At 44.5% G+C, this 27,302-nt stretch overlaps 1 protein-coding gene across 5 annotated transcripts in view; it reads right to left on the reverse strand.

The window, feature by feature from the left end:
- BCAR3 (BCAR3 adaptor protein, NSP family member) overlaps nt 1-27,302 on the reverse strand; it is an 88,736-nt gene that overhangs the window by 58,541 nt on the left and 2,893 nt on the right. For 4 of the 5 annotated variants that reach the window (XM_075002964.1, XM_075002966.1, XM_075002965.1 and 1 more), the window contains exon 2: nt 20,459-20,777. The exons of the other annotated variant lie outside the window; for it this stretch is intronic. In XM_075002964.1, the coding sequence (XP_074859065.1) occupies nt 20,459-20,769 (311 nt within the window). In that variant the 5' untranslated portion in view covers nt 20,770-20,777. The remainder of the gene's footprint in view (nt 1-20,458; nt 20,778-27,302) is intronic. 5 annotated transcript variants of the gene reach the window in all.

Raw genomic sequence — 27,302 nt, forward strand, 5'->3', positions numbered from 1 at the left:
ATTCTTTTATATTACCCACACAAGTGATCTGCTCCTCCTGCACCACACCCATATGGCAGACAAGTTTGTCTTTATCAACAGAAATTGGCCCAATAAAAGAAGGGCTGCCCTAGGGGTGCAAACCCATGCCCACAAACCCCACTCCACCCCTGTCTGGCCCTGCTCCAATCTGTCTCCTCTCTAACCTTCCCCTAAACCCAGCCCTGCCCATTCCTGAACCTACTCTGCCCACTCGTACTCTTTCCATGAAGCCCTCTCCCCTGAGCTATGGAACCCTCAGTGAAGCAGAGTGACCCATCTGGGAGATTGGGGTGGGGGGTGGCACAGACATGCATTGCTCCAATTCCCATGCTCCTGGTGCCATGATGAGGGATGACTCTTGTTGCTGCCCCATCCCAGCCCCTCCCCTCCAGGTAATTCTCCAGGCCACCTTTTGCTACAGGGCCCCCCAACACACAGAGCAGCCACCCCAAATCATCTTGTGGATGAGACGGCACTGAATAAAGCCACTCACTTACTCTGAAACAGATAGTAACACATTTTGGATCATCTGAACACTGTGCAATGAAGCCAAGACGTTTCCCTGTCTTAAGAGCCCAACAAAATCTGCCAGAGATTCCTTTGACCGATGTAATTTGGGACTGGTAGAGGTAGTTCTCAAGGAAGCAATGTTCTCCGTCCCATATTTTCATCAATATCCCATAATTTCAGAATCTTAAAGGGAAAAAAAAATCCAGGGAACCCACGTGGCCCTCCATCCCCAACAGACCCATGAAAGCTGCACAGTTCTCCACTATTGTCATTAGCATTGTAGGTGCAGAACACATGACGTCCTAGTACTTGCAGAGCTACACGAACTGAATGAGCAGGAAAAGTGGCGATTTCTTGGAGGACAGATTGCTGTGAGATATAGCAAGAACCAGCCTGAGACTGTTTGTGGCATTCACAGAGAGAAGCCGCAGGTGGTGCCAATTCTGGCTCTGAGAAACAAGAGGAGTGACAGGAGCACATCATAATGCCAGTTTGGAATGATGAGTAGTGGATTCAAAACTTTCAGCTGTACACTCGTCCTTGTACAGCGAGGGATAATTGGTTCCCAACTTCCTGCTCGTAGGCGAAAACTCGTAAGGAGGACGCTAAATTACCATTAAAATACACGTTAAAGTCTCTGATTGCTTCCTAGTGCTCCTAACTCGGCAAAGGAGTGACAGCAGGTGGCGCAGCTTTTGAAAGGTGAGTGACCCTCGGGTTGAGGGGAGCTGGGAAGGGTTAAAGGCTGGGGGGCAGTTTGGGGCCATGAGCGGGAGGGAGGGTTAAAATCTAGTGGCAGGTTGGGTCCGTGAGGAGCAGGGAGGCTGGGTGGACAGGTGGGGGGGTTCAGGCTGTGGTGGTTTAGATTTGCAGGACCGGCGGGGGGGTTAAAGCTGTGGTGGTTTTGGGTGTGCGGGACCGGCAGCGGGGGATTAAGACTGCCGTGGTTTGGGGCCGTGGGGCCAGCAGGGGGCTCAGGCTGCAAAAGGTTGGGGTTGTGGGCCTGGGGTCGTACTACGGGGGTTTGGAGCTGCGGGCAGGGTTAGGCTCATATTAGCGGGGGGGCAGGGGGCTCACTGGTTGAGTGCACTAAGGTAGGTATGTGTGTCCCTCATTTAAGCGAGTACTCATAAATAAAGTACTCATTTAACAAGGGACGAGTGTACAGTAAACCCTAGATTTAAAAAGACTTTGGAAATAACGGGTACTGTCCACCAGCCTCCCAGCTCACATAAATACCAGTGACTCACCAGAGCTGGGGCTGCCCCCACGGCTAGGGCCACAGGAGCTTCTGGTGCCACATCAGTGGCTGGGGCGGCTGGGGCCGGAGGAGCTCCCTACTGCGCCTTGCAAGGTGCCTCCAGGCCTGCAGATTCAGATATAAATGGAGTTTTGGCATTAACAGACACTCTTTTCCTTCCATTAGTCCATTAAATGTAGGGCTTACTGTAGAAGGCCATGTTCCTGGATCTGTACTGAGACAACAGAATGAGAGCTGCATTGATAGCATAGACGTATGTACAGATCGCACTGGGAAAACTTACAATAGCAGTTTGCCTACCAGTCACTGGGAAATAATTTTGGAATTGAAAAATTCACTGTGGGGACCGTTCTCATGCCAGAGCTGTTACCTGTGTGTTGCTACGTAGGACTGTGAAAATGCAATATACAGTAAATGCTTTCATATTTGGCATTCTATCACGTGGGCCTCTCAAATAACTGGCATTTTAAACTATAAGCAAATTTTAATTAGGTTTTCCATAAGTACAGTATAGTGAAAGTAAATACAAATAAATACAGCAAATAGAGTATAAGTTTACAGTGTACAGTACTACTGTTGGTGGTAAAAGTCCTCTGCATATATTTTTTGTTTCTTAATGTCTAATCTTGTTTTTCATAAGCATTATACATTGCTAGGGATAACTTTCTGAAGATTAATAAAGGTATCGACTCCTTTCCAACTGGCAAACAACTGCATGCCTTTGGCGACTTCAATGCAAGAGTTGGACATGACCATCAGTCCTGGCCCGTCTGCCTCCGTCATCATGGTATTGGGACAATGAACAAAGGCTTCTCAAACTCAGCTTTCAGAATCAATTCTGCATTACTAATATTTTCTTTAACTTCAAAGAGTGTCATAAGGTTTCACGGCACCACCCCAGATCCAGTCACTAGTATTAACTTGACCTTGTACTGGTACACAGGAAACCTCTCAATGCTGTCAAATTTATATGCACGTACCACAGAGCAGATTGTGACACTGATCACTCCTTGATCATCAGCAGAGTGAAAATCGTCCCAAAGAAACTATATGACAAAGGAATGCAGAAAGCCAAAGATCAGCACCCTCAATATCAGAGATGGGCTGAAATGCTCTGTCTTCACAGGTGTTTTCACTCACAAAGTGGAACACGAACCTGACCAACAAACCATTGATGAGACATGGTCCATGTTTAGAGACATAATATACGAATGTGCCAAATCTGCCTTTAGAACACGTAAATTCTCTAACAAGGACTGGATGGATGAAAATGCTGACATTCTCAGGCCTCTTCTTGAAGAAGAAAAAAACACAAGGCGCATCTGAACAACATAAAGAACACATCTCAAAGCACAAGAGATTAACTTTGACATGCAAGATCTGCTCTTCAGAGAGAATCCAGGTGGCGTGCAAATAAGTATTGGGCCAATCTATGTTCTAATATTCAAAAGGTATCTGATTTGGGTGATCTGAAAACCATGAATGGTGGATCGAAGAAAGCACTCGGACCAAACAGTGCTGAAGTCACCCCACTGAAGCCTTTAAATGGACAGGTGATCACAGACAAAAAGCTGCAGATGTCCAGATGTGTGGAACACTACTTAAATCTTTATTCCCAGGAGCGTACAACACAACTTGAACGTGACAACCTCATCCCAACTCTTCCAGAAATGCCAGAGCTGGATGCAGACCCTATGGTGGAGGACGTTTCTCAAGTTCTTGATGCTCTCTCCAATGGAAGAGAGCTAGGAAAAATGACAGAATTCCAGCTGAAGTCCTTAAGGCAAACAAGGCTGTGCTCATTCCCTTCCTCTATGTCTTACTCTTAAAATGTTGGAGAGCGGGAGATGTCCCACATGACATGAAAGATGCAAACATCATCAATCTATAAAAATAAAGGTGACAAAGGTGACTGCAACAACTACGGAGGCATCTCTTTACTCAACATCACAGGAAAAGCATTTGCCCATGTCATTCTCAAATGCCTGCAAAAACTCACACATCAAGTTTATCCAGAAACACAATGTGGCTTCAGGCCTGGCAGGTCAACAATGGACATGATTCTCTCTCTGACAACCACAGGGAAAAAATGCAGAGAACAAGGAAAACCTTTATTCATACATAACGTGTGGTCTTAAGGCATTTGACCACGTTAGTAGATTAGGACTATACAGAGTATTAACCAAGATTGAGTAGGGTTGATGGGCAGTCAATCTCAAAACATCCTTTCACGAAAACATGAAAGCATCACTGCAATATGATGGATCTACATCAGAACCATTTGCAATAAACAGAGTCAAATAAGGGTGTGTTCTTGACCTTACCCTCTTCGGCATATTCTTCTCAGTTCTACTAAATTGCGCATTTCAAAACTCATGCAGTGATGTATTTCTCCACACAAGATTAGATGCCTCTCTCTACAACCTGGCCAAAACTAATGTCAAGAAAGTCCTCATTAGGGAACTCCTCTTTGCAGATGATGCAGCTTTCATAGCTCATACTGAAGACGCTACAGTCACTGACGGATTCTCTGTCCAGAGCATGCAAGTTGTCTTTCCTTGACATAAATGTGAAAACTGTTGTATTCACTCAACATATGCCTCAGCAACCCAATGTCATTTTGGATAACAGCCCATTAGATGTGGTTCAAAAATTCTGTTACCTTGGATCTACTGTCAACACAAACCTATCCATGGATGAAGAACTGAACATCAGAATCAGGAAGGCAGCTACTATTTTTGGCAGACTTATGAAAGGAGCATGGAACAATCCTAAGCTGACAGTGAAAACAAAGACACTAATCTACCAGGCATGTATATTGAATATCTTGCTACATGGATCTGAGACATGGACCACCTACTCAAACCAGGAGAAAAACACCTGAATGGCTTCCATCTTCGCTGCCTCCACAGAATTATGAATATCAACTGGCAAGATAAAGTTTCAAATGCGCATGTCCTGTCAAGATCTGGCATACCCAGTCTCGTAGCGATCCTCAGGAGCAGAGGACTACAATGACTTGGTCATGTGAGAAGAATGAGTGACGAACATGTTCCCAAAGCAATCCTCTGCAGTGAACTGTCATGTGGGGCAAGAACAAGAGGAAGACCAAAGCTAAGATTCAAGGATATATGCAAAAACACCATGAAAAAAAATTCAACATTGATCTTAACTCCTGGGAATCTACAACATCAGATCAAAATACCTGGCGACGATTGCTAGGTATACTATCATCCTTCGATAGTATAGGCACAAGTCATGCAAAATAACTTAGCCTTAGAAGGAAAAACTCTCAGACTCAAGAATTCGGAAACAGATTGACGTGCAGCTATTGCAATCCACCATGCAAATCCAATATTGGACTGATAAGCCATGAGAGAAGCTACAGACCCAAACACTGCCCATAGGTCCTCACCGCCACTGCTAACCACCATTTCTCAAGACAAAACGGGGCCATAGAGTGATATCTAGCAAACTCCCAGTCCTGGGGCTGCTGGATATAAAGAGTTTACTATATGGGGTGTCATACTGTGTGTACACACACACACACACACACACAGGTTACCAGTGTTGGCTAGTCAGAGAAAGTTCATGTCACATTTTTAAGCACACAGAACTACTTAGAAAACTGCAAGCAGGGACATTCTTTCTGGACTGGCAGGTTACCACTAGTGATACTGAAATGCCAGTCATGAAGCTGGGGGTGCTCAGCCTATCCTGCGATCTCCTAGCTCATGAAGCTGTGCTCTAGCCACATCAACAGGATTACCACAAGAAAGATTCAACTACTGGTTCAGCAGGTGCACCATGACAATCGAAGGTGCTACTGTCAGATTGAGGGGATGCTGTTCACACTGGCGTCTTGACAGAATCCTTCAGCGTACTCTCAGGACTGCAAAAAGGGTGCCTATTGTCACCTTTCCTGTTCTTAAGCATAATGGATTGGATTATGAACAGGACAACAGATTGCCATCAATGGCGCATTCAGTGGACACTATTCAAACAGCTAGGACAGATTTTGCTGATTATGTTGCCCTCCTTTCGCACAGACATGAAAGCATGGAAGAAAAGGTCACACTACTACACAAAACTGCCTCAGTGACTGGACTGAGCGTTACCAAGGGAAAGACCAAGACAATGAGGATCAACCAGTCCAACACCAACACCACCACCACCACGACTCTGGGAGGGGATGACCTGGAAGATGAGAAGCAGTTCACTTACTTGGGGAGTATTATGGGCAGAGATGGAGGAAAAGACAAGGATTATCAATGCCAGGATAGGGAAAGCAACAGCTGCATTCAGGACTCTCCATCCCATCCATATTCACAAATAATACCTGTGAAGACAACATTGTGGCTCTTCAACACAAATGTAAAGAGTGTACTCTTGTATGGATGCAAGAGCTGGTGTACTAAAAAGTCTTCACACCACAAGTTACAGACTTTCATAAATAGATGCCTGAGGTACAGCCTTCACATCAAATGGCAAGACTGTCATCACAAATGAGGAATTTTGGAACGGAGCAGGACAAGAACCAATTGACGTTCAAATCAAGAGAAGAAAGTGGGTATGCCTATGCCACACTCTCAGAAAACCATCATCCAGCATAGTCAGTCAACTGTTCACATGGAACCTGCGTGGAAAACACAAAAGAGGAAGATCTCTGACAATGTGGAGAAGATCTGAGACTGAACAACTGGGGTACTCCTGCAGTCAGCCTGAAGTTTTGTCTGAAGACAGAGCAAAGTGGAGGAGAGTTATGTATGACCTATGCTCAACTTAGAGTACAAGGGTTAAGTAGTAGGGGGAGACAAGACAGACAGAGGGAGATGTTAAAGTTCTCCACGATCTGCAAAGGGAGGCAAACCTACAGTTGTTGAATCTGTAGATGCATATGAGTCTGCAGAGTCTTTGCTGCGGGAAAATCCCTTCATGTCCTGATGCATCTTCCTCTCCTTTGCCTGCTGGGACTCCTAGGGCTTTCCCAGTATGCTTTTTTCCCCTCTTTAATGTAGCCTGAAATACTCAGCCTCCAGATCATCTGCTCATGGCCTGGCACAAAACTAGCTTGTAGTATCTCGCTGAACCGGTCACCCCAAGCAGTGGCGACTGGGGGTGGGTGTTTGGGGTGGGAGGAGGAACCTTCATGCTCCTGCCTCAACTCCCCCCCACTCCACCCATGCCTCTCCCCCTTGCTCTGCCTCCAGCCGCCTCTTCTGATGAGGGGAGGTTGTACTGCTGTCCAAACTTTTAAACAAGACATGTTTTTGATGCATTTGTGCACAGCTCCACTCACAGCACTAACTCCTGCGAGCGTGGTGCTCCAGCTGTGAAGAAAAAGAAGGATGAATTGCTTGATTGGATGAAACTACGAGTACATAACAATAGCACTGAACGCACTCACCTTTTCCTACAGGCAGTAGTGATTTTAACTAATGGCCCACTTTTGGTGGTAACAATGCAGTTGCTGATAGCACCCCAAAGCTGTGGTGCTGTAGGCTACTAGGCTGTTAGTTCTAGCAGACTCCATTGCAGGAATTGCAGAGTGGTGTAGGAAAGTACCCCACCCCAGAGAACGAACGAAGGCTGCCATCCTGGAGATCTTTGGGAGAGTATTGCAGGGCACCTCCAAGGAAGTCGTATCAAGATCTCTCAGGAGGATTGAGTGAACTTCTCTGTGTACATAAGCAAGCTGCTCTGCCTGTCCCCCGAACCTAACTCTCTCTCTCTTTATTGTAATGCTTCCGCTTCTAGACTACGTCTCCACTAGCCCAAATATTCGAAATGGCCATGCAAATGGCCATTTCAAAGATTACTAATGAGGCGCTGAAATGCATATTCAGCACCTCACTAGCATGCCGCCGCTCTTCGAAATTGCCGCATTTTGCTGCCACGCGGCTCGTCCAGACAGGGGTCCTTTTCGAAAGGACCCTGGGAACTTCGAAATCCCCTTATTCCTTTTAGCAGAAAAGAACCCCCGTCTGGACGAGCTGTGCGGCAGCAACAAGCAGCAATTTTGAAGAGCCGCGGCTGGTGGCATGCTAATGAGGTGCTGAATATGCATTTCAGTGCCTCATTAGTTATCTTCAAAATGGCCATTTTGAAGATCTGGTTTAGTGTAGACACGGGCCTAGTGTGATTAAATTAATGAAGAGTCACTAAGTTGCACTTAATGATGGCAGCTGTACATCATTGTAATGGGACATTCATTTACACGCTTACCCAAGGGTTTTTTTTCCCCCCTCCGTTGGGCTAAGCCATGCTTGACAGGTGGTAGTGACTGGACTGAGGGCGACTCTCAAACAAGTGCTGGCTCATGGCATAGATGGACTCCTCCTTAGTGCATTTCCCCCACATCTTTTTCCTCCTCCTCCTCCCTGTTCATGACAGATGTCTGGATCTCAGTCTCCTCTGAGGAGCACATGGCTGTATGGGGGTGGATCCTCCATCAAGTAGGATATGCAGCTTTTTGTAAAAGTGTCAGGTCTGCAGCTCAGCCCTGGATTGATGTTGGGCCTCTGGTCTTTTGGTACGCCTGTCATACATCCTTTGTCTTCCTGTGGCACTGCTGTTCATTGTCTCTGTAAGCAGAGCTCTTTGGCAGACACCCAGTAAGAGATTTATTTAAATGCTGCCCAGCTGATTAGCACCTACAGCCAACAGCTTGTGTTTCTCCTGGTGGTGCACTTCTGCACATGCCTCAGTGCACATATAATTTATTTCACATGAATACAAAACTCTGCTGCTGTTCTTCCCTTTTCCTGTACCCCTTGGGCAACCTGTCTGTTGATGTCCACACGTTTATGACTGCTCCGTAGCTGTGCTTACACAGACTCTTCTCTTCGCAGGCCCAGGAGATCGAGTAGTTCCTGCCTAATCCAGCTGGGCAATTATAAAAATTCAGTGTTTGAGGGGGGTAGTGTGGCACTTCGGGTCTCTGTGACCCATAAGCAGCAGAGATCACAACTGTGACCCACAGGGTCAGTCTCAAGCCCCATGGGACAGCTACTGAAGGACTGTCAGGATCAATACAGGGCTTGCAGATCTACATTCAGACTGTCAAACTCAGTATGTTAACCATTTGAGGAGGTAGTGTTACTTCCTGGCCCTAACGGTGTTTGTTTTTTTTTTTTTTGGTGAAGACAAATTTATGTGTAGACACCTACAACTAGGTCAATGAAAACTAGTTACATTGAACTAACTTTGTAGGGTAGACAAGGCCGCAGTAGGGGGCTTTAGTTAAGGCAGGAATTAGCATTGGCCTAATGCCCCTATCAAAAGAGATCAGAAGGAGAGAAGTGGCTACCTAATTCCACTCTGAGGCCATGTCTGCACTTACAAAAAACTTCAAAATGGCCATGCTAATGGCCAAATTGAGGAATACTAATGAGTCTCTGAAATGAATATTCAGTGCCTCATTAGCATGCTGCTAGCCACAGCACTTCAAAAATGCCATTTTCAAATGTGCGCAGCTGAGCTACGTGGGGGTCCTCTTCGAAAGGACCCTCCAAACATCGAAATCCCCTCATTCCTATCAGCTGACAAGAATAAAGGGATTTCAAAATGTGCGAGGTCCTTTCGAAAAGGACCCCAGTGTAACTGAGCCACGTGTGTTTGAAAGCGGCACTTTCAAAGTGCTGTGGCCAGCAGCATGCTAATGAGGTGCTAAATATTCAGAGCCTCATTAGTATTCTTTTGCCACTTTGCCATTAGCATGGCCTCAGAGTGGAATTAGGGAGCCACTTAGCATGGCCATTAGCATGGCCATTTCAAAGTTTTGGCCAAGAGTGTCCACAGCCAATAAGGGGAATAAGGGGACTTTGAAGTAGGTGGTGTCCTTTCGAAAAGGAGCCCCGTCTGGACGAGACGCATGGCGGCGACGCACGTCAATTTCGAAGTGCCGCGGCGCCCGCATGCTAATGAAGCGCTGAATATGCATTTCAGCGCTTCATTAGTAAACTTCGAAATGGCCATTTGCGTGGCCATTTCGAAGTTTAGGGCACGTGTAGACATAGCCAATTACTCCATCAAAAGAACCCAGTTTTTTTTTTTCTGTTAAACTAAGACATTCAATTCTGGGGTGTTTATCCTTATGTGGATATGACTTTCTGTACCTACTATTTTGTGGGACTGACTATTTAACCTGCTACAGTCTGAATGTGTCTATGTTCACACCTGCGCTATCAAGGTTTGCTGCATCACTATATGCTGGCCATCTCTACTCAGCCTACGGGTTCATTTTTCATATGGGTCTGTTTGTACACTTCTGACGTTTTCCCTCCCTATTTTTACAGAAATATGTATATCAAATATACTTTATGCAAAACAGGGCAACTAACCTATTGTTCAAGAGCCTGTGATCCCCTGATTATGTATATTCTATTTGTGTGCATGTATCATTCTTGCGTGTGAAGTTAGAAATATTAAGTTGAATATAGGTCTTCTATTGCAAGCCATTAATGGAACTTAAGGAACTTAATGGTCCAGTGACCCAGACAATGATCTCTAAATGGCTTTGTTTTTCTTGTGAGCCCAAACTGTGGTTGGTCCAACAAAGACAAGTGATCATGCCACTTGGTATGGGATTCCCTCTTTAATCTGGTATTTTTCAATGGGTACGGGGAGATTTAAATAATAGGATTCCAACCCTGGGGAAATTCTATTTAAGGAATGGGAAGCACCAACATTGTCTTCAGCTAGTATCTGAAATGGCCCCCTTAAGAGAAAACAGAGAACCCTAAGGACAAGAAGCTGTTAGATCCAGGTCAGAGAAAAGATCAGCTCTGTTCTGAAGGATTTTAACTGAAACAAAGACTAGGTGAGAATTATGAAGGGTAACAAATTTCTTAGTGCATTAAGCTTAATTGGCATGTCTTGTTTATTTTAAAAGTGAAAAACAAGCAGATCACTAAAACAAAAAAATCCCCTTTGTCTCTCATTTCAGTGCAATCCTTTAGTCGTTATTGCTAAAGTAATTAATGAAAAGGTCAACAGTTCAGCCATGGTATTATCTCCTTTCAAAGTACAGGAATTCATCCCTGCAACCTCCATTTTCATTGCTAATATTTAAATGGTCAGACTGAGAAAAAACAACCCTAAGGGACAATTCCCAGAGGTGGCTTTTGTTTAGACACATCTTATTAATTTATAAACCTCTGTGCTTGCAGATCTCAACTTCCACACTATACAAAACCCAGGTTTTAAACTTCATACATGAGAAACATACCAGAAGTTAGAGAAAATTAACACCCCTCTATTAAGTTTAAAACAAGATAGCGTGAGAACAAAAATACTTGTAAAGAACAAATCTATTCTAAGTTAACAATAATGATTTAGAATACTACAGACTTTAAAATAATTTTCTTCCAGTTTACGTTTCTCTGTGCTTTGACATGGACAGCAGACTAATACAGTGACCAGGTACACAGCGGTAACATCTGAGCTGCAGTCCTTGCAAGATGAAGTATTTTTATTGGCAGAACAAAGTTAGGACCTACAGTCAACTTGATGACATTTGTCAGTATGTAACACAACAGCTTTTGAACATCTGATTAATTCTAAAATTTCAAGGTACAACTAATGCATCAATGGGCAGAAGAATCCTGTTTATTTTTGTGGTCATCAGAAAAATGGATGGGGAAGATGTAAAGCATGCAGATCTCCACCTGACTGACAGAGCCAGTAGCTTCAACCACCTCAGTAACTGTCTATAGACCAAAGAACAGGTCAAAAGAGCAGTTAATAAAATCCACTTAACAATGCCTTCCAATACAGTTTAGAAATGCTGACACAGTGAATGACTTACCTCCCAGTCAGAGAAAAAATAAAAGACTCGGGACAGTGATATAGGGGAAAGAGGACACGGAGCCCCTGGGCCTGCAGATACTCAGGACCCAAGCTATTTAGGGCATGGATGGGGAACCTACAGACCACGGTCCTCCTCTGTCCAGCAGGCTCTGCCCGGAATGGGAGAAGAGGTGGCTGTGTGTGCTGCTGTTCTCCTCTCCCATCTGGAAGCGTGTGAAGGGAAGCTCTGTCACTGTGTTTACCTGCAGGCTCCACCCCATCCCTCCCATTAACTAGGAATCATGGCCAATGGGAGCAGTGGGGGCAGTGCCTGGAAGCTCAGGGTGGCATGGAGCCATCTGGGCCCCCTGTTCAATGGGAGCTGCACCAGCTAGGCACCCCAGCTCCCTGCCCCCTCCTGCATCATCCCCCCCACATCCTACTCCCTCGCAGACCCCATGCGCGCACCACAGCCACACATTGTACCCCCTCATTTTTGGCTCCACCCTGTAGCCTAGTGGGGACCACAAAAATCTACTAATCCCAGTTCCTCAGAGAAGAGTTAATCTGGCCCTGTGGGAAAGCCTGGAGCCATACTCCCTACTCCCCCACATGGATGGAGTGTGCAGAGAGGCGAGTGTCTGACCCCTTTTCCATCCCCTGCCACTTCTCAACTGGGGGCCACATCTGCACTGGTTGTTTTCCTCCTCAATTGATAGCCAGGTCAGTGAAGTGGGTTTTTCCCTGCACTTATGTATGCCCCTCCCCCAACTGATTTTTCTGTGGGTTAGTGACACCCCAACCAAAAAAGGTTCCTTGCACCTGATTTAGGGTTTCATAATGCAAATGGACACCTTGATTGCATGGGCCCAGAAAGGTCATTCTTTCATATGCTCCACAGCCTCTCTTTTGCAAAATATTACACAAGTGCTTCACCTTAGATACTCCATTGTAATGGGAGTTGCCTGGAGTAGAGTCAGTGGAGCCACTCAATGTGGAATGTTAAGCCTAATAAAGAATATAATAATGTTAGCAGTTTCATGATTATAGGAGACTTTTATAGAGCGCACAAAACCATCTCAGAGGATGACAGAACCAATGTGCCCACTTTATTTGATCATTAAGAACATGCTATCTACTCTAGAGCAGAAGAATGAAAGAGGGACAGTCCAATGCTAGATTACGGAACTTAATCTGAAACTACAGGGGAAAAAAAACTTGTTGAAAAAGATGGCTTGTGTTGGATGTCAGCTGGCCAAAAGATTATGATTTGACTAAATATAAAGAAGTTGGATAAAGATCTTGATTTCAAAAGAGCAGACTGACGGGCAGGATCCCCTGGGAAATGAAGATGAAGAGGAGAGGAGTTCAGAAGAACTGGCAGTATCTTAAAGAAGTCTTGCTGAAGGCACAGGAACAAAACAGTCCCACTGCACAGTAAGAAATGCAAATATGGTAGGCAACCAGCTTGGCTAAACAGGGAAATCCTTGGTCAGCTTAAGCTCAGAAAGGATGCATATAAAGAAATGGAAACTTGGACAAATGACTAAGGAGCAGTATAAACATACAGCTGGAAAATGACAGGCAGTAATCAGGACAGCAAAGGCACAATTGGAACTGCAGCTAGCAAGGGATGTGAAGGGTAACAAGAAGGGTTTCAACAAGCATGTTAACAATAAGAGGGTTATCAGGGAAGGTGTGGGGCAGTTACTGGATGAGAGAGGTAACCTGGTGACAGATGATGTAAGAAAAGCTGAAGTACTAAATGCTTTTCTTGCCTCAGTCTTCACAGACAAGGACAGCTCTCACAATATGGTGCTAGACAATACAATATGGGAAGGTGGAGGGCAGGCCTCAGTGGGGAAGGAATGAGTTAAGCGCTACTTTGAAAAACTAGACGTACACAAATCCATGGGTCTGGATTTAATGCACCCAAGGGTGCTGAGGGAATTGGCGGACATCACTGCCAAGCCTTTGGCCATTATCTTTGAAGACTATTGGAGATCAGGAGAAATCCTGGATGACTGGAAAAAGGCAAACGTAGTGCCTACCTTTAGAAAAGGAAAGGCGGACAATCCAGGGAACTGTAGACCACTCAGCCTTACCTCAGTACCTGGGAAAATAATGGAAGGGATCCTCAAGGAATCCATTTTGGAGCACTTGGAAGAGGGGAAGTGATCAAAAGTAGTCAACATGGATTCACCAAGGGAAATCCTGCCTGACCAATCTGATTAGCTTCTATGATGAGGTAACTGGCTCTATGGACAGGGATGTCAGTGGATGTGATATGCCTTGACTTCAGTAAAGCTTTTGATACAGTCTCCAACAACATTCTTGCCCACAAGTTAAGGAAGTATGGATTGGCTACATGGACTATAAGATGCATAGAAAGCTGGCTTGATGGTCAGGCCCAATGGGTAGTAGTCAATGGCTCAATATCTGGATGATGGTTGATTTCAAGCAGAGTGCCCCAAGGCTCAGTTCTGAGGCCAGCGTTGTTCAACATCTTTGTTAATGACCTGGATGAGGGAGTGGATTGCACCCTCAGCAGTTTGTGGAGGACACCAATCTGCAGGAGAGGTAGATACACTGGAGGGTAGAGATAGGATAGAGTGACCTGAATAAATTGAAGGACTGGGCCAAAAGAAATTGGATGTGGTTCAACAATGAAGTGTAAAGTCCTGTGCTTGGGATGAAAGAATCCCAAGCCCTGTTATAGGCTGGAGATGGACTGGCTAAGCAGCAGTAAAGGGGAAAGGATCTAGGGATTATAGTGGATGAAAGGCTGGATACGAGTAGACAGTGTGCCCTTGTAGCCAAGAAGGCCAATGGCATATTGGGGTGCATTAGGAGGAGCATTTTGAGCAGATCTAGAGAGATTGTTGCTCCCCTCTATTCATCACGTGAGGCCACATCTGGAGTACTGTGTCCAGTTTTGGGCCCCTCAGTATAGAAAAGATGTGGAAGTGCTGGAACAGATTCAGTGGAGGGCAACAAAAATGATGAAGAGGCTTGAGCACATGACCTATGAAGAGAGGCTGAGGGATTTGGGCTTATTTAGTTAGCAGAAGAGAAGACTCGTGGGTTATTTAACAGCAGCCTTCAACTTCCTGAAGGGTGCTCTAAAAGGGATGGAGAGAAACCATTTCTAGTGGTGACAGATAGCAGAACAAGGAGCAATGGCCTAAAGTTACAGAAGGAGAGGAGTAGGTTGGATATTAGGAAAAACTACTTCACCAGGAGGGTGGTGAAGCACTGGAATGTGTTGCCTAGAGCTGTGGTGGAATCTCCATCCCTAGAGGTTTTTAAGTCCCGACTTGACATAGTTGTGGCTGAGATGAGTTAGTTGGGGTTGACCCTGTTTGGGGCAGGGGGCTGAACTCGATGACCTCTTGAGGTCCCTTCCAGCTCTCTGATTCTAAATTCAGATGTATGACAAGAAAAATCTTCAATACCACGTTCAGCACCAGAAAGGTGGCCACATTTATAGTTTCCAATGGCGAGTTTGCAGATTGCCAATTGTAAGTGGTTATGTTTAATATTACCATGAATTTAAGGCCCTGTCTACATCACAATTTCACCCATACTGAGACAACCTGGCTGCCCACTGCTACTACCATGAAAACACAAACTAGTCTTATAACACAGACTGAATCTGCATGCTTAACTGTCCCTGGAACCATGCCAGGGCCTTGGATAGAATAATCAACCCACATCTAAAGCTCAGTGGTGTCAGATGGCAGAACAAGGAGTAATGGTCTGAAGTTGAAGAGGGAGAGGTGTAGGTTAGATATCAGGAAAAATGACTTCACCAGGCGGGTGGTGAAGCACTGGAATGCGTTGCCTAGAGAGGTGGTGGATTCTCCATCCCTTGAGGTTTTTAAGTCGTGGCTGGACATGGTCCTGGCTGGGATGACTTTGTGGGGGTTGATCCTGCTTGAAGCAGGGGGCTGGACTAGATGACCTCCTGAGGTCCCTTCCAGCCGTGTAATTCTGGAAAACAACTAAAGGTCTATACAGCAAAACAGAAGGAGGTTGTAACTGAGTCAGACTGAGGTGTAACAGTTGTGTCTCTTGACATAGAAGTAGTTTAAACACAGACAGGGCTGTGAAGGGTCTCTCTCTTAAGGATCAAAAACATGAAAGAAGTTAAGATTACAGATTATGCAGTTACAAGTTCATGTTCTCAGAAAACAACAAACAGTCTAATGAAAACCTGACCTTTACATGTGAAAAATATCATAGTTGTGTTTAGCCAGCACAGGCTAAAATAGTTATGCCATAAAAATTAAAGGGAAAGGTGGTCAGAAGCAGAATCCCTCAGACACTGCAACACAGCAAAGCATTTTGCACATCTTGGATGCGTCTACATTAGCCAGTTACTTCGAAGTAGGTGGCACAACGTCGAAGTAGCACGCATCACGTGTACACATGCTGTGCACTATTTCTACATTGAAATCGACATTAGGCGGCGAGACAGGGAAATCGCTATTCCTATCCAAAGATGGGAATTGCGCCCTACTTCGATATTCAACGTCAAAGTAGGGCATGCGTAGATGATCTGCGTCCCGCTACATTGAAATAGTGGGGTCCTCCATAGCGGCCACCAGCTGAGGGGTTGAGAGACACTCTATCTAACCCCTGCAGGGCTCTATGGTCGCCACGTGCAGCACCCTTAGCCCAGAGCTTCTGGCTGCTGCAGCTGGGGGTCCATGCTGTGTGCACAGGGTCTGCAACCAGTTGTCGGCTCTGTGGTCCTTGTGCTGCGCAGGCCGAGTGTGTCTGGAAGGGGCCCTTAAAGGGAGCAGCTTGCTCTTGCCCCAGAAGGGCTAGGCGAGCCTGTGACCCCGTCCGCAGGCTTTGCTGGCCCCTTATTTCGGTGGAGAGTGCTTGTGTGTATGGACGCTCTGCATTTCCTTCCAGTGTGGCTCCTTTCAATGTCCCCCCTCACTACTTCAACACTGAACATTGACAGCACCAGCCCCAGAGGATGTGTCGACGATACATGTCAAAGTAGCCCGTTTCGATGTTCTCACTTCGAAACAGGCTACTTTGACGTAGTGTGCTAGTGTAGATGGAGCCCTTATGTAGAAGTTGGGAATCCAAACCATTACCTGTACTATGGTCCAATATATTTGCAAGACTGACCCTAATCTTAAAATGTCATTAAGGCCAAGAAATAGAATTTGAACTGAAAATTGCTTTCGCAACTGTAAACGAAAAAGAAATGGATACTGAAATGAGCCCAGCTAGTAAAGCATGAGTGTCCCGTATAATTTCCAATATTCCCTGTCAATTATTTTTTGTTCCGTGGAGGGGTTTAATTAGTTCAAATTAATGTATAAGTTTTCCTACTGGCCGCTACTAAGTGCCAGCATTCCCAGGCCAGAGCATGAAAACAACATCATGCAAATACGTTACCAGCCCCTCATATGTTAAAGTACTACAGGCCACTCAAACAACTGGTATATTCTTCAGATGGTGGGAAAGCAGTTCTTTTTCATGCCACCCAAGCTAAGCTCCATACCACACACCTATCCTCGGTAAAGGAAATCTGGTAGGAATTCTGTCTATAGAAAATAACTCACAGAGACATTAATGTGCATGAGCATTAATGAACCATGGTCCTACAAGTTATTTTTCCCTATGTTAAATCTGGCCTGGTTTAGAGTTTGTTTCAGGGGACCCTTGATATATATCGGGGATAACTGGAACGTAAAGTGAAACAACATACAATGAGGAATTTTCCCCATAAGAACTTAAGATGGGGAGGAGGGTCTAAAACATTTGTTGATTAGATTGTATGATTTTTAAAAAAAAATTGAACACCTGGTAACTAACTTCTCTTTTTCCTGGTAACTGGCCCTGGCCAGTCAGCCCGCCCCACTGCAGCTGGCCTTGCAGCAGCTGCCCCCTCCGGTCAGCTTTCTAAATGAGGTAATTACACAAGTACAAAGAATTTTTACATCACGATTCTCAAAGTTTCAGTGGTGTAAATGTCAAATGATGTATATCAGAGCAACTTATATAGCTATAGAGTACCCCCGGTACAGACTTACCTTTAGGCTTCCTGGAAAGAAGCTTCTATACAGAGCTGGTCCCAGTTTCAGGCCCCTGACCCAATCAAATCTATGTGAAATCCTGTATGATAATTTTATTATGGGATCTGTCAGTTTCAAACTAAGTTCAGGCTGATTTTTTTTCTACTGATCACAAAATACACAAAAGTCTCCTATCACTTTACCTAAATGCCAAGCACACTGGAGTTTGTTCAGTCTGAAACAAACCAAAACTTAGGGAATAAGCTGCTAACACTGACTGAAACAAAAGAAAATTTTGGCATGAATCCCTGTACACAAACTCTGTGGCTATTCACAGAGCTCTGACAAGAAATTTGATGGCGCCTGAAGAAATTCAGTTTTGGAAAAGTATCCATATATTTGGTTAGAATGGGGCAGAGTGCATTGAAATGGCATTTTCAGCATTCATCTTGGCAACAAGAAGTAACATTACCGGAAACTGGAATTGAGCATCCATTTTTTAAAATGACAATATTAAGTGACTAGAAGATGTGAGATTTATTTTTAAGAGCTCTTTTTTTCTATCTCCTTATGCTAAGCAATATAAAGAAGGTGGTGTATGACATAGTTCTGAAATACCAGTGAGAGGATGGCTTCAGAGTTGGTGTTCCTTTCTGACACTTTGCAAAAATCAAGTTCTTATCTCTTATGCCTTTCTGGATTATCTTCAGAAATTCCTGTGCCTCTCCTGTGAAGGAACAGCTGAGAATGCAAACATCTTAGCCCTTACATTGAAATCATATTTGCTTATAAAGGGTTTGGCAATTGCTGTGTGGGCACTCCTAACAGACACCTCCTCAGCTTAGGATCCAGATCAACACACCATGCAAATGTCTTTGACAGTTGCCTTCACCACCAGTTTTACAATGTGGGTGGGACCAGTAATAGGCAACATTCTTATGTGCAATGATCATACTAGTTTGCATTATTTTTAAATGCAATATATTTATGAAGGACATCCTGCTGTGATAAAAGGTGAAGTTACATGACCTCCAGCATCGGAAGACTAGCTTCCAATGTCATTGACCCAGTAAGTGGGAATCAAAATAATCAAAAACTAGATGACCTCAGTTATTTTGCACCCTTTGCTGGCCCAACAGTGTGCCAATTAGTATGGTTAGGGGTACGGTATACAAACCATCTCTTTTCTCGGGCTGTCACTTGATTTGGCATGCGTACCCGGGGTTGCTGATCTCTGCTACAGAGGCTCCTGCACTAAGCTCCAGAGGTACCAGATTTGAGTCTGCCCATGGACAGTTTCACTAAGCCCTCATCCTCTGAATGCAACAAGTAGATATTTCACATTATGTTAACAGGAGCATAACCAGAGCCACTGGGGAATCAGCATCTCTGGAAAAAAAATCAGGACATTTAGGGAGTGATCCAGGGCTTACTAAGTCAACGGAATGACTATTTGATACAGGTTCTTATACTTCCCTCATTACTGTAATTAACTGAGGCTTCCATTAATACTCCCAAATACTTCAGTGGGAATTGGATCTAGCCCTTATTTAGATGTAAAAGTTTAGGCATCAACCTTTGAAAATTTTGGCCAGAATATTTCCATCTTTACTAGGAAAGCTTATTAGACCTGCCTTCCACCACACACACACAGGAAGGTTTCCAAACTGACAGGAACGAAATCAACAAAAAGTATTGAAATTTAGAATAGACAAACTTAAAATCGAACCACCACATAGACTTTCATTTAATCTACGTGATAAGATGCAAAAGTCCTCTAGAATTAGCAAAACACATGACATTTCATTTTTGCATAATAATTACAAAAAGGCTGACCCAAAACCTGGCTTGTAACATGTGGCCAGCTCATTAAGGGCTGACTCAAGCTGAGCACCAGCTCATGATCATGCCCATGTTGACTCAGCCATGCCAGTGCAGCCTTATAAGTAGAGGACAGGAGTACTACAACAATACAGTACAGATCTGTCATGAACGAATGCCTGGAAAGGGTTAATCCCAGAGAGAGTGAGCGCTGTGTTGGTCAGCTTCCAGGTGATCCAACTGGAAGAGAAAGGGGGATTTTTGAATTGAAGCAGTTACCTACTGAGAGAATCTTTGGTGTCGCCAGAGGAAAGAGGGAAGATCAAGTCTGAATCAGGCCCGGAGGATTTCAGTAAATATCCAGGTCTCAAAAGAAATCTGGGAATACAAATATGTAACTAGAAAGGAAATATTTTATCAGACGTGATCGGGTTACTATTTATTTTGACTTTAGTGTGGTACTTCTCAGGCTGGCTGATGTACCCTTCTGTACACTGTAACTTTTAAACTGAATCACAGGGTAGTAATCCCCTGTTCTTTAGTTGCTCTGTAACATCTGACAACCAAATAACTTTACCACACGTATCTCTTTTTTGTTTTGTTAATAAATTACCTTTAAGGCAATGATTTGATTCTTCTGTCCTAGAGAAGGGGCTGTGGGTATGCATGCCCGAGACTGAAAGGTCAGCTATCAGAGATTGCAATTTTTACCCCCCTCTTGGTTTTCAAGCTCTCTCCTAAGGGATGGTTAAGAGCTTAGAGTTATCCCACAGAAATACATCCTAAGAGTGTCTCCATGGGTTCTGAAGTGGAGCTTTTCTCACTCGGGTGGTAGCACCCACCACACAAGATCAGGGAATCTACGATCTTTGGAAGTTTTTATGCAGAAGCCGATAGAGGCATGGTAATTTTAAGGTCTCTCGGCTTCCACCTTCTACATTCTGAGTGTCAAGGCTATACCCCATTCTGTCAAGATCTTACAAAACAAATATCTGGGTTAAATTTAAGAAGGCACCTGAAGCGGAGTTTCTCACTCTTCCTGTCTTGCTGGGGATACTCATCTATGACATCTTGAATCAAAGGTGAGTGCCACCTGTGTGTTTTGGAGAACGGCAGGGTTCCCACATGTGTAAACATGTCACAAGATCTAATAGGCGTGGTCCCTTTTTTCTTCCTTGGGAGAGTGCCATGAACAGAAACATCTTGATAGCAGTCTAAATGATGCTCAGCCAGAGGTGGTTTGCTGCTCAAAAGATCCACAGAAGAAGCCAGTGAGAACTGATGGTTCAACTGCATGTTGCCTGCAAGTTTTCCAGCAGCTATCATTCTCAGCTCTGAAAAACAAAAATTGTCCACAAAAATGCATCAATCCCAAGTGCTGCCATTTTAATGAAATTAAAAAACATTGTTAGCTATTGTCTCTATGAAATTCACTTTTATATTAGAAGGCAGACAATTTATAGAGTCTCAAAATATATACTAATTATAAACTAATCTCATTGATCCCAACCCTGCAGATTATTATACTTATTCTTAACCTTTACGCATGTGACTACACTAGGGGTCACCAACCTTACTTTAACTTTTGACGTTTATATATGGTCTGAGTGCCAGTGATTCTTTCGAAAGTCACTAATAGTCCTACGTACAACAGCTTCGTTAATAAACAGTAAAACTCTGCTTGTTTATTTAGGTGGTGATTGGAAGCATTACCTGGTCTTTTGTTAATCCACAGGCAGCATGGCTTTGAGCAAGCTCTCAGCTGCACAGGGGAGGAGGGGCAGGGCTGAGCTCCTGCCTCACGTGCCGATGAAAGTTTGCTTGCGTGCTCTTGGCATGCTTGCTGGGAGTTGCTCACCCCTTGACTACACCCACTGAACTCTACTTAACTGCATACGGGCCATAATGCGCTATTACCTACATGATTGATCTTCTTACTTTTTGTTTGAGCTTGAGTTCTCAGAAACCATTCCATTTTAAAAGGTCAAACATCAAGCTGGAATCATTAACTGAAACTAAACTGTCAGGGGAGTAACTCCAACAGCATAAAAACCCAGGCTCAGTTTGAAAGATTGCAGATCTGAAGTCAGTAATAGGCACTACAACCCTGGTTAAGCATACTCGACAGAACTGTGGCAAATAGCTTGTAAACCAAAAGATTTTATCCAAAAGACAGAGAAAAGATTAATGGTTTTTGTTTTTTTTTGGTTGTGGGGGGTAGAATACACTGTCCCATTTAATCAAATTTACTGCGGATATAAGTGGAACGCAACTTCATTGAAAATTAGCGGAGTTGCACACTTCGGCTGTGGCAACACTTGGCCAAAACTTCAACATGGCCATGCTAATGGTCAAATTAAAGACTACTAATGAGGGGCAGAATTGAGTATTCAGCACCTTATTAGCATTCGAAAACACCGCTTTCAAACACGCACAGCTCGGCACAGCTACACAGGGGTCCACCCCACACGTTTTGAAATCCCCTTATTCCCCCCGGAGCCTGGTTTTCTATCCAATCAGCCTGCAGGCTACAGGGGACACCTCCCTCCGGAAGCTGCTGCCAGCCCCCAGAGCCTCACCCCCACTTCTACGCAGTATAGGAGGTAGGGGAGGGGGTCTGCAGAGGGCAGCGACAACCCCCCAGAGCTTGGTCCTGGGGCTGGTCTGTGGAATCTGGCCAGCCCTGGAGTGTCCCACCAAACAGGCTAAGGGGAATAAGAGGATTTTGAAGTGTGTGGGGTCCGTGTAGCCATGCTGAGCCACATACGTTCAAAAGCAGCACTTTCGAAGCGCTGCAGCCGGCAGCATGTGAATGCTAATGAGGCACTGAATATTCAGTTCAGCACCTCATTAGTATTCTTCAATTTGGCCATTAGCATGGCCATAGCCTAAAGCTAGAGGTGAATTTTGTCAGTTATACCCTGGCCTACAACAGAGACATGCCTGCAAAAGAAGTCTACCAACATGAACAAACACTTAATACAAGCACATTGGGTCGATTGTGGTGTGCTGAAAAGGCTCTTTCTACCACCCCACAAATATGAAGTAGCATTAAGTAACTACTGAGGGATGCCTCTGGATTAGGAGAATCCACAGGTGCTACAGTGATGGTTCTGCACCCCACTCCACCCACTTCAGCCCCAATAGCAGGACACTGGATTGCAACAGCACTCTGACAGACACGTCCTTTCCAGTTTGAGGGTTATCACTGCCATGCGTAACGTTTAGAGCAATCCAAGGTGATCTCAGTCATGTCAGGGCTCAGCACTTAAAACTACCTTTACCCTCTCCCCTCCAATTCAGCTGCACCATGTGATAAAGGTCTCAGATATAGCTAAGAATCTAGCCATGGGCTACGTAAATATGTCGGTGACATGAGAGACACTCACGCCTACCTTTTTCTTTTACTATCTGTAATTAGAGCAAAGTATTTATGGTAGGACCTTGATGACATCACTTACAATGTGAAAGTGAAAAATTCCATGTGCTGAGGTGCTGTAGAATTGCTCTTGCGTGCTGTGTGGTGTTTAGGTAGTGCTTTTGCAGATGCCATCAAGTGGAAAAAAAAAACCAAAAACAACAAAAAGCTTTTCAAGAGTCTGACAGGTTCTAATATGGGCCCTTGATGAGACCAAACTCTCAGACCCTCCTACTGTGTACATCTTATTCAGGATGGGTCTTGGGAGGAAGTCATTTTACTTGACAGCATCAAAAATACTGCTTGCTCATTCAAGATGTGAGGTATTGTACAGACTCCCTTGTGTTTTTGACTGTGTGCGCCAACATAATTGGTTCATGGGTAGGTCCAAAACAGAAAATGCCTAATAGGCTACATCTACACTTACAAAAAACTTTGAAACAGCTGTGCTAGTGGCCAAATCGAAGAATACTAATGAGGCGCTGAAAGGAATATTCAGCACCTCATAGTCTGCCGCTGGCCACGGCACTTTCAAAGCGCTGCGGTTCACTCGCCCACGGCTCATCTACACGGGAGTCCTGTTCAAAAGGACCCTGCCAACATCAGCTGGTAGTTGGCAGAGGGGCAGCTGCAGAAGGCGTAGCCCCCTGGATCCTGACCCTTCCCCCGGTAGCCTGCAGAGGGGCTGTCCGATGGGGGCTGGCCCTGGAGCCCGGTTTTCCACCCAATCAGCCTGTAGGCTACAGGAGGCACCCCCGTCTGGAAGCTGGGGCCAGCCCCCAGAGCCTCACCCCCACTTTAACAGAGTACAGGCAGTGGAGGGAGGGGATCCAAAGAAGGGAGTGGCAACCCCCGGAGCTTGGTCCTGGGGCTGGTCTGTGGAATCTGGCCAGCCCTAGAGTGCCCCACCAAATAGGCTGCAGGACGGAGGCCCTGGAACAGCACAGGGCCAGGGAATGGGGTTGCTGGAGGCCAGAGTCAGCCTGCAGAGGAGCTCTGTCCCACCCCCAAACAGGCTAGAAGACAGGGAAGCCACTACCCCATGCAAAGTTCCCCTAGAGAGGCTGCAGGCCTGGGGGCACCAGCAGCAGGATGGAGGCTGCCCCCAGAGTGCTGCCCACTGCAAAGGCTGCAGGCCAGGGCCAGCCCGCAGAACCCCAGCTGCTATCCAACAAGGACATACCCCCAGATCCCTCCCTCCCAGGTGGAGCTGCTGGCCAGGGAGTGCTGCCATGGCCCCCTGGGAGGAACTGCCACCAGAACAACACCACCTTCATCACCATGGGTGGCCCTAGTTCCCTGTCCTGAGCCCCTGTCCGATTTCTGCACCCCCACCCACCTTGACTTCTGCACCCCACTTGCTGCACTGAGCCCCCCATGCCTTCAGCCCCCCACCCCCAAGCCCTCACCCCGGCATTCATTTTTGAAAGATACTGTCTTTTTTTTTTTTTTTTTTAAATTACTTCAGTTAAATACCCGAGTAACGCCAGGTACAGCTGCTACTATTTTATACACCATACTGATATTTCAATAGATAAAAATGCTAATTACATTACAATAGTTTTACCCCTCAAAACAGGTCCACTCAGTCAGTCAGTGGTCATGCCTACTAGCATCCTCACCTAGGGTCAGAGGAAGGACTTGCTGCTCCTTGATGGACTACTGAAAGCAAGTCAAGATTCAGCAACGTAATTAAACCGGTCAGCTCAGTCATGCAAATTGCCACATTATCTGCCAGATTTTCCTTTGGCTGAATGTCAAAGCTCCAAGGAATGAGCCCCTTTTCAGCTGGAGATCCTGGAATGTTTCAGTGTATGACTGAAGCAGGAATGCTTGAAATTACTGTAGTTGCAGTTCTAGAAAACTACCCTCATTATTCAGGCACACTCTCTGCCTGCCAGAACAGGTTCAGTCAGCAGCTGGGTCAATATACTGGAGGGTTTCTGAACTAGGACTGCAATCCAGTTGTGAACACCGAGCGTGCTAATCTGCACTCACGCTAGAGAGAAAGCCAAAAAAGCAGTCAAAGTAGAACTTTAGAGACTAACAAAATAATTTATTAGGTGAGCTTTTGTGGGACAGACCCACTTCTTCAGACCATAGCCATACCAGAACCAGAGAGAAAGCTGTGCTAGTCTATATACTATCAAAACAAAAAAGCAGTCCAGCAGCACTTTAAAAACTAACAAAATAATTTGTCAGGTGATGAGCTTTCCTGGGACGGGCCCACTTGGTCTGTCCCAGGAAAGCTCATCATCCAATAAATTATTTTGTTAGTCTTTAAAGTGCTACTGGACTGCCCCCCACTCCTTTTTAAAAAAAAAAAAAAAAAAAGGAGAGAGAAGCAAGCTATATCTTTTCCCAGGCTTTTAATTTAGGACAGAAGAAAAATTGATTCAGTCCCCTATGATGAATCTAGGGTAAAAGTTTTATATTTTAATCTGTGGTATAATATCTCTGTCCCCCTTACTGCCCCCTCACACCACAACCAGACTAAAAAGATTGGCTAATTGGCTTCACAGTTGATCAAGAGCTACGTCAGCTACAGAAGAAACAAAAAAGACTCCTGGTCCTAATCTCTGCTAATGGACAAGATGTTTCCCAGATTCCAGGCATGGATTTTGAAGGGACCTTTTCATTATGCTGTAAACAGAGGAAGCACATACCACAAGGTCTTTAAATGACCATATACATTCTTCGACGTTCTCGCTTTGGGAAATTCTGCAGTGTGATCAGAAAAGGGGCGAAGGCATCTGTCTGCTGGGCAAAACCAAGCAATACTGCATTCCAGCATGGAAAGATTCTATTGCCCCACCATTATTCAACCCAACGGACGCATTCAAAATACCTCAGATGGGAGTATTTTTCAACTAGCTATCCTGATGCGGATTCAGGAACAAAAATGACATTATACTTCAATCCGATTTTCTGAAGGAGGGAGGTCTGAAGTTTCTCTGACTCACTTCACAAAGTAAGTGCTCTGGATTAGATAGTTAAGCAAACTGATTCACATCACTCTCTAGTTCTACTCCAAAGCCATCATATGGAAAGACTTCAGTAGAGAGTTTGTACCAGGCTCCCTGGATGTATGTCTTTCTTAGAACAGTCACTAATTATCACTAACCTCCTTCCCCCTCATCCCCCCACCCCCATCTCAGCCCTGTCCATCACTGCACCTTCTGTAATAGGTTAAGAGAGATGATGCTTAGCAATACCTGCATCCAATTCAAGTAAGTGAACTTTTCTGGGACACTTTAAAGCACACCCCTCTTTGAAAACAGTTTTACTTACAAGTACTTCCTAAGACTATCAAAACTGAAATAGTTTACTAAAAATATGTATCTGTCAGATTATTTACACTGCGTACTAGCAAGCACTTTGTGTGTAGTTTGCAATATATGGACAAGGCCCAATCCTGAAACTGAACTGGCACTAGCAACGTTCAGGATCCAAGCGATAGACCCATGCAGAGTTGATGGCCAGACCAAGGCCTTTGCCTTTCCCTGTTGTTGCTTTTGGTGATTTGCACAGCAAGAAGGGAGAACTACACATTTAGAAAAAAAATTGGAAAACATGACTGAAAGATCAGAGGTTGGCAGGTGGTTTATGTAGATGTAATAACCGAAAGCTATTTGACCTGTACTCTTTCTAAAAAATAAAAGATGTCATGTTGACTGTCAACAGGGAACACAAAAATGTTTCTGCATTAGTGTAAAGTAATCAAGAATATATAGTTAAAAATCAAACAGGTATTACTGCACCAAGGAATGTTTCCATAAAGTTACCTGTGATTTAAAAATTCCTGCATACTAATGGCCTTTGATACAATTATAAACTTAATTAGTACTTTAACTCCATGGTAAGCTGACCTGAAGACTTTGAAAAGAATACAAAGGTTCAGGGAATCCACAAGCCTGTTACGATAAAGGAGGTGCGTAGGGGAGCGCAGTTGCAGGAGTTCAAAGGATCTAAACTTCTATCAGTAACAAGCCTGAGTCTGCCAAGCATCAAACACATGACCAGACAGACCAGAGCTTTGAAACACTCACAAAAAGCTGTCAAATGTACTTAATTAAAAAACCTGATTATTACTTATCTTATAATAATGATGTTAATCCTATAATACGATAAACTCACAACCTATTTGAACAGGTACTATAACCATCATTCTGTTATTCAGAATAAAAGCATATAAACAAGAATGACTTGATTATTCAATATCAGTTTCAAACTAAGATGAAACTCCAGACAGCTTGTGTTTCACGCTAATTTTTAAATTTGCTTTTGAGAAAAGTTTAACTGAACAAATCCGCCATTGTTTGTCAGTAACATTTTAGATCAGTCTTTTTTAATCACATGATCTCATTAGATTTACAATAAGTGGCCCCAAACTAAACTGACTCATTTAAAATACATATACATATTACTAATACTTCAAATT

The sequence above is a fragment of the Carettochelys insculpta genome, chromosome 9, assembly GCF_033958435.1.
Source record: "Carettochelys insculpta isolate YL-2023 chromosome 9, ASM3395843v1, whole genome shotgun sequence".
Classification (NCBI taxonomy): domain Eukaryota; kingdom Metazoa; phylum Chordata; order Testudines; family Carettochelyidae; genus Carettochelys; species Carettochelys insculpta.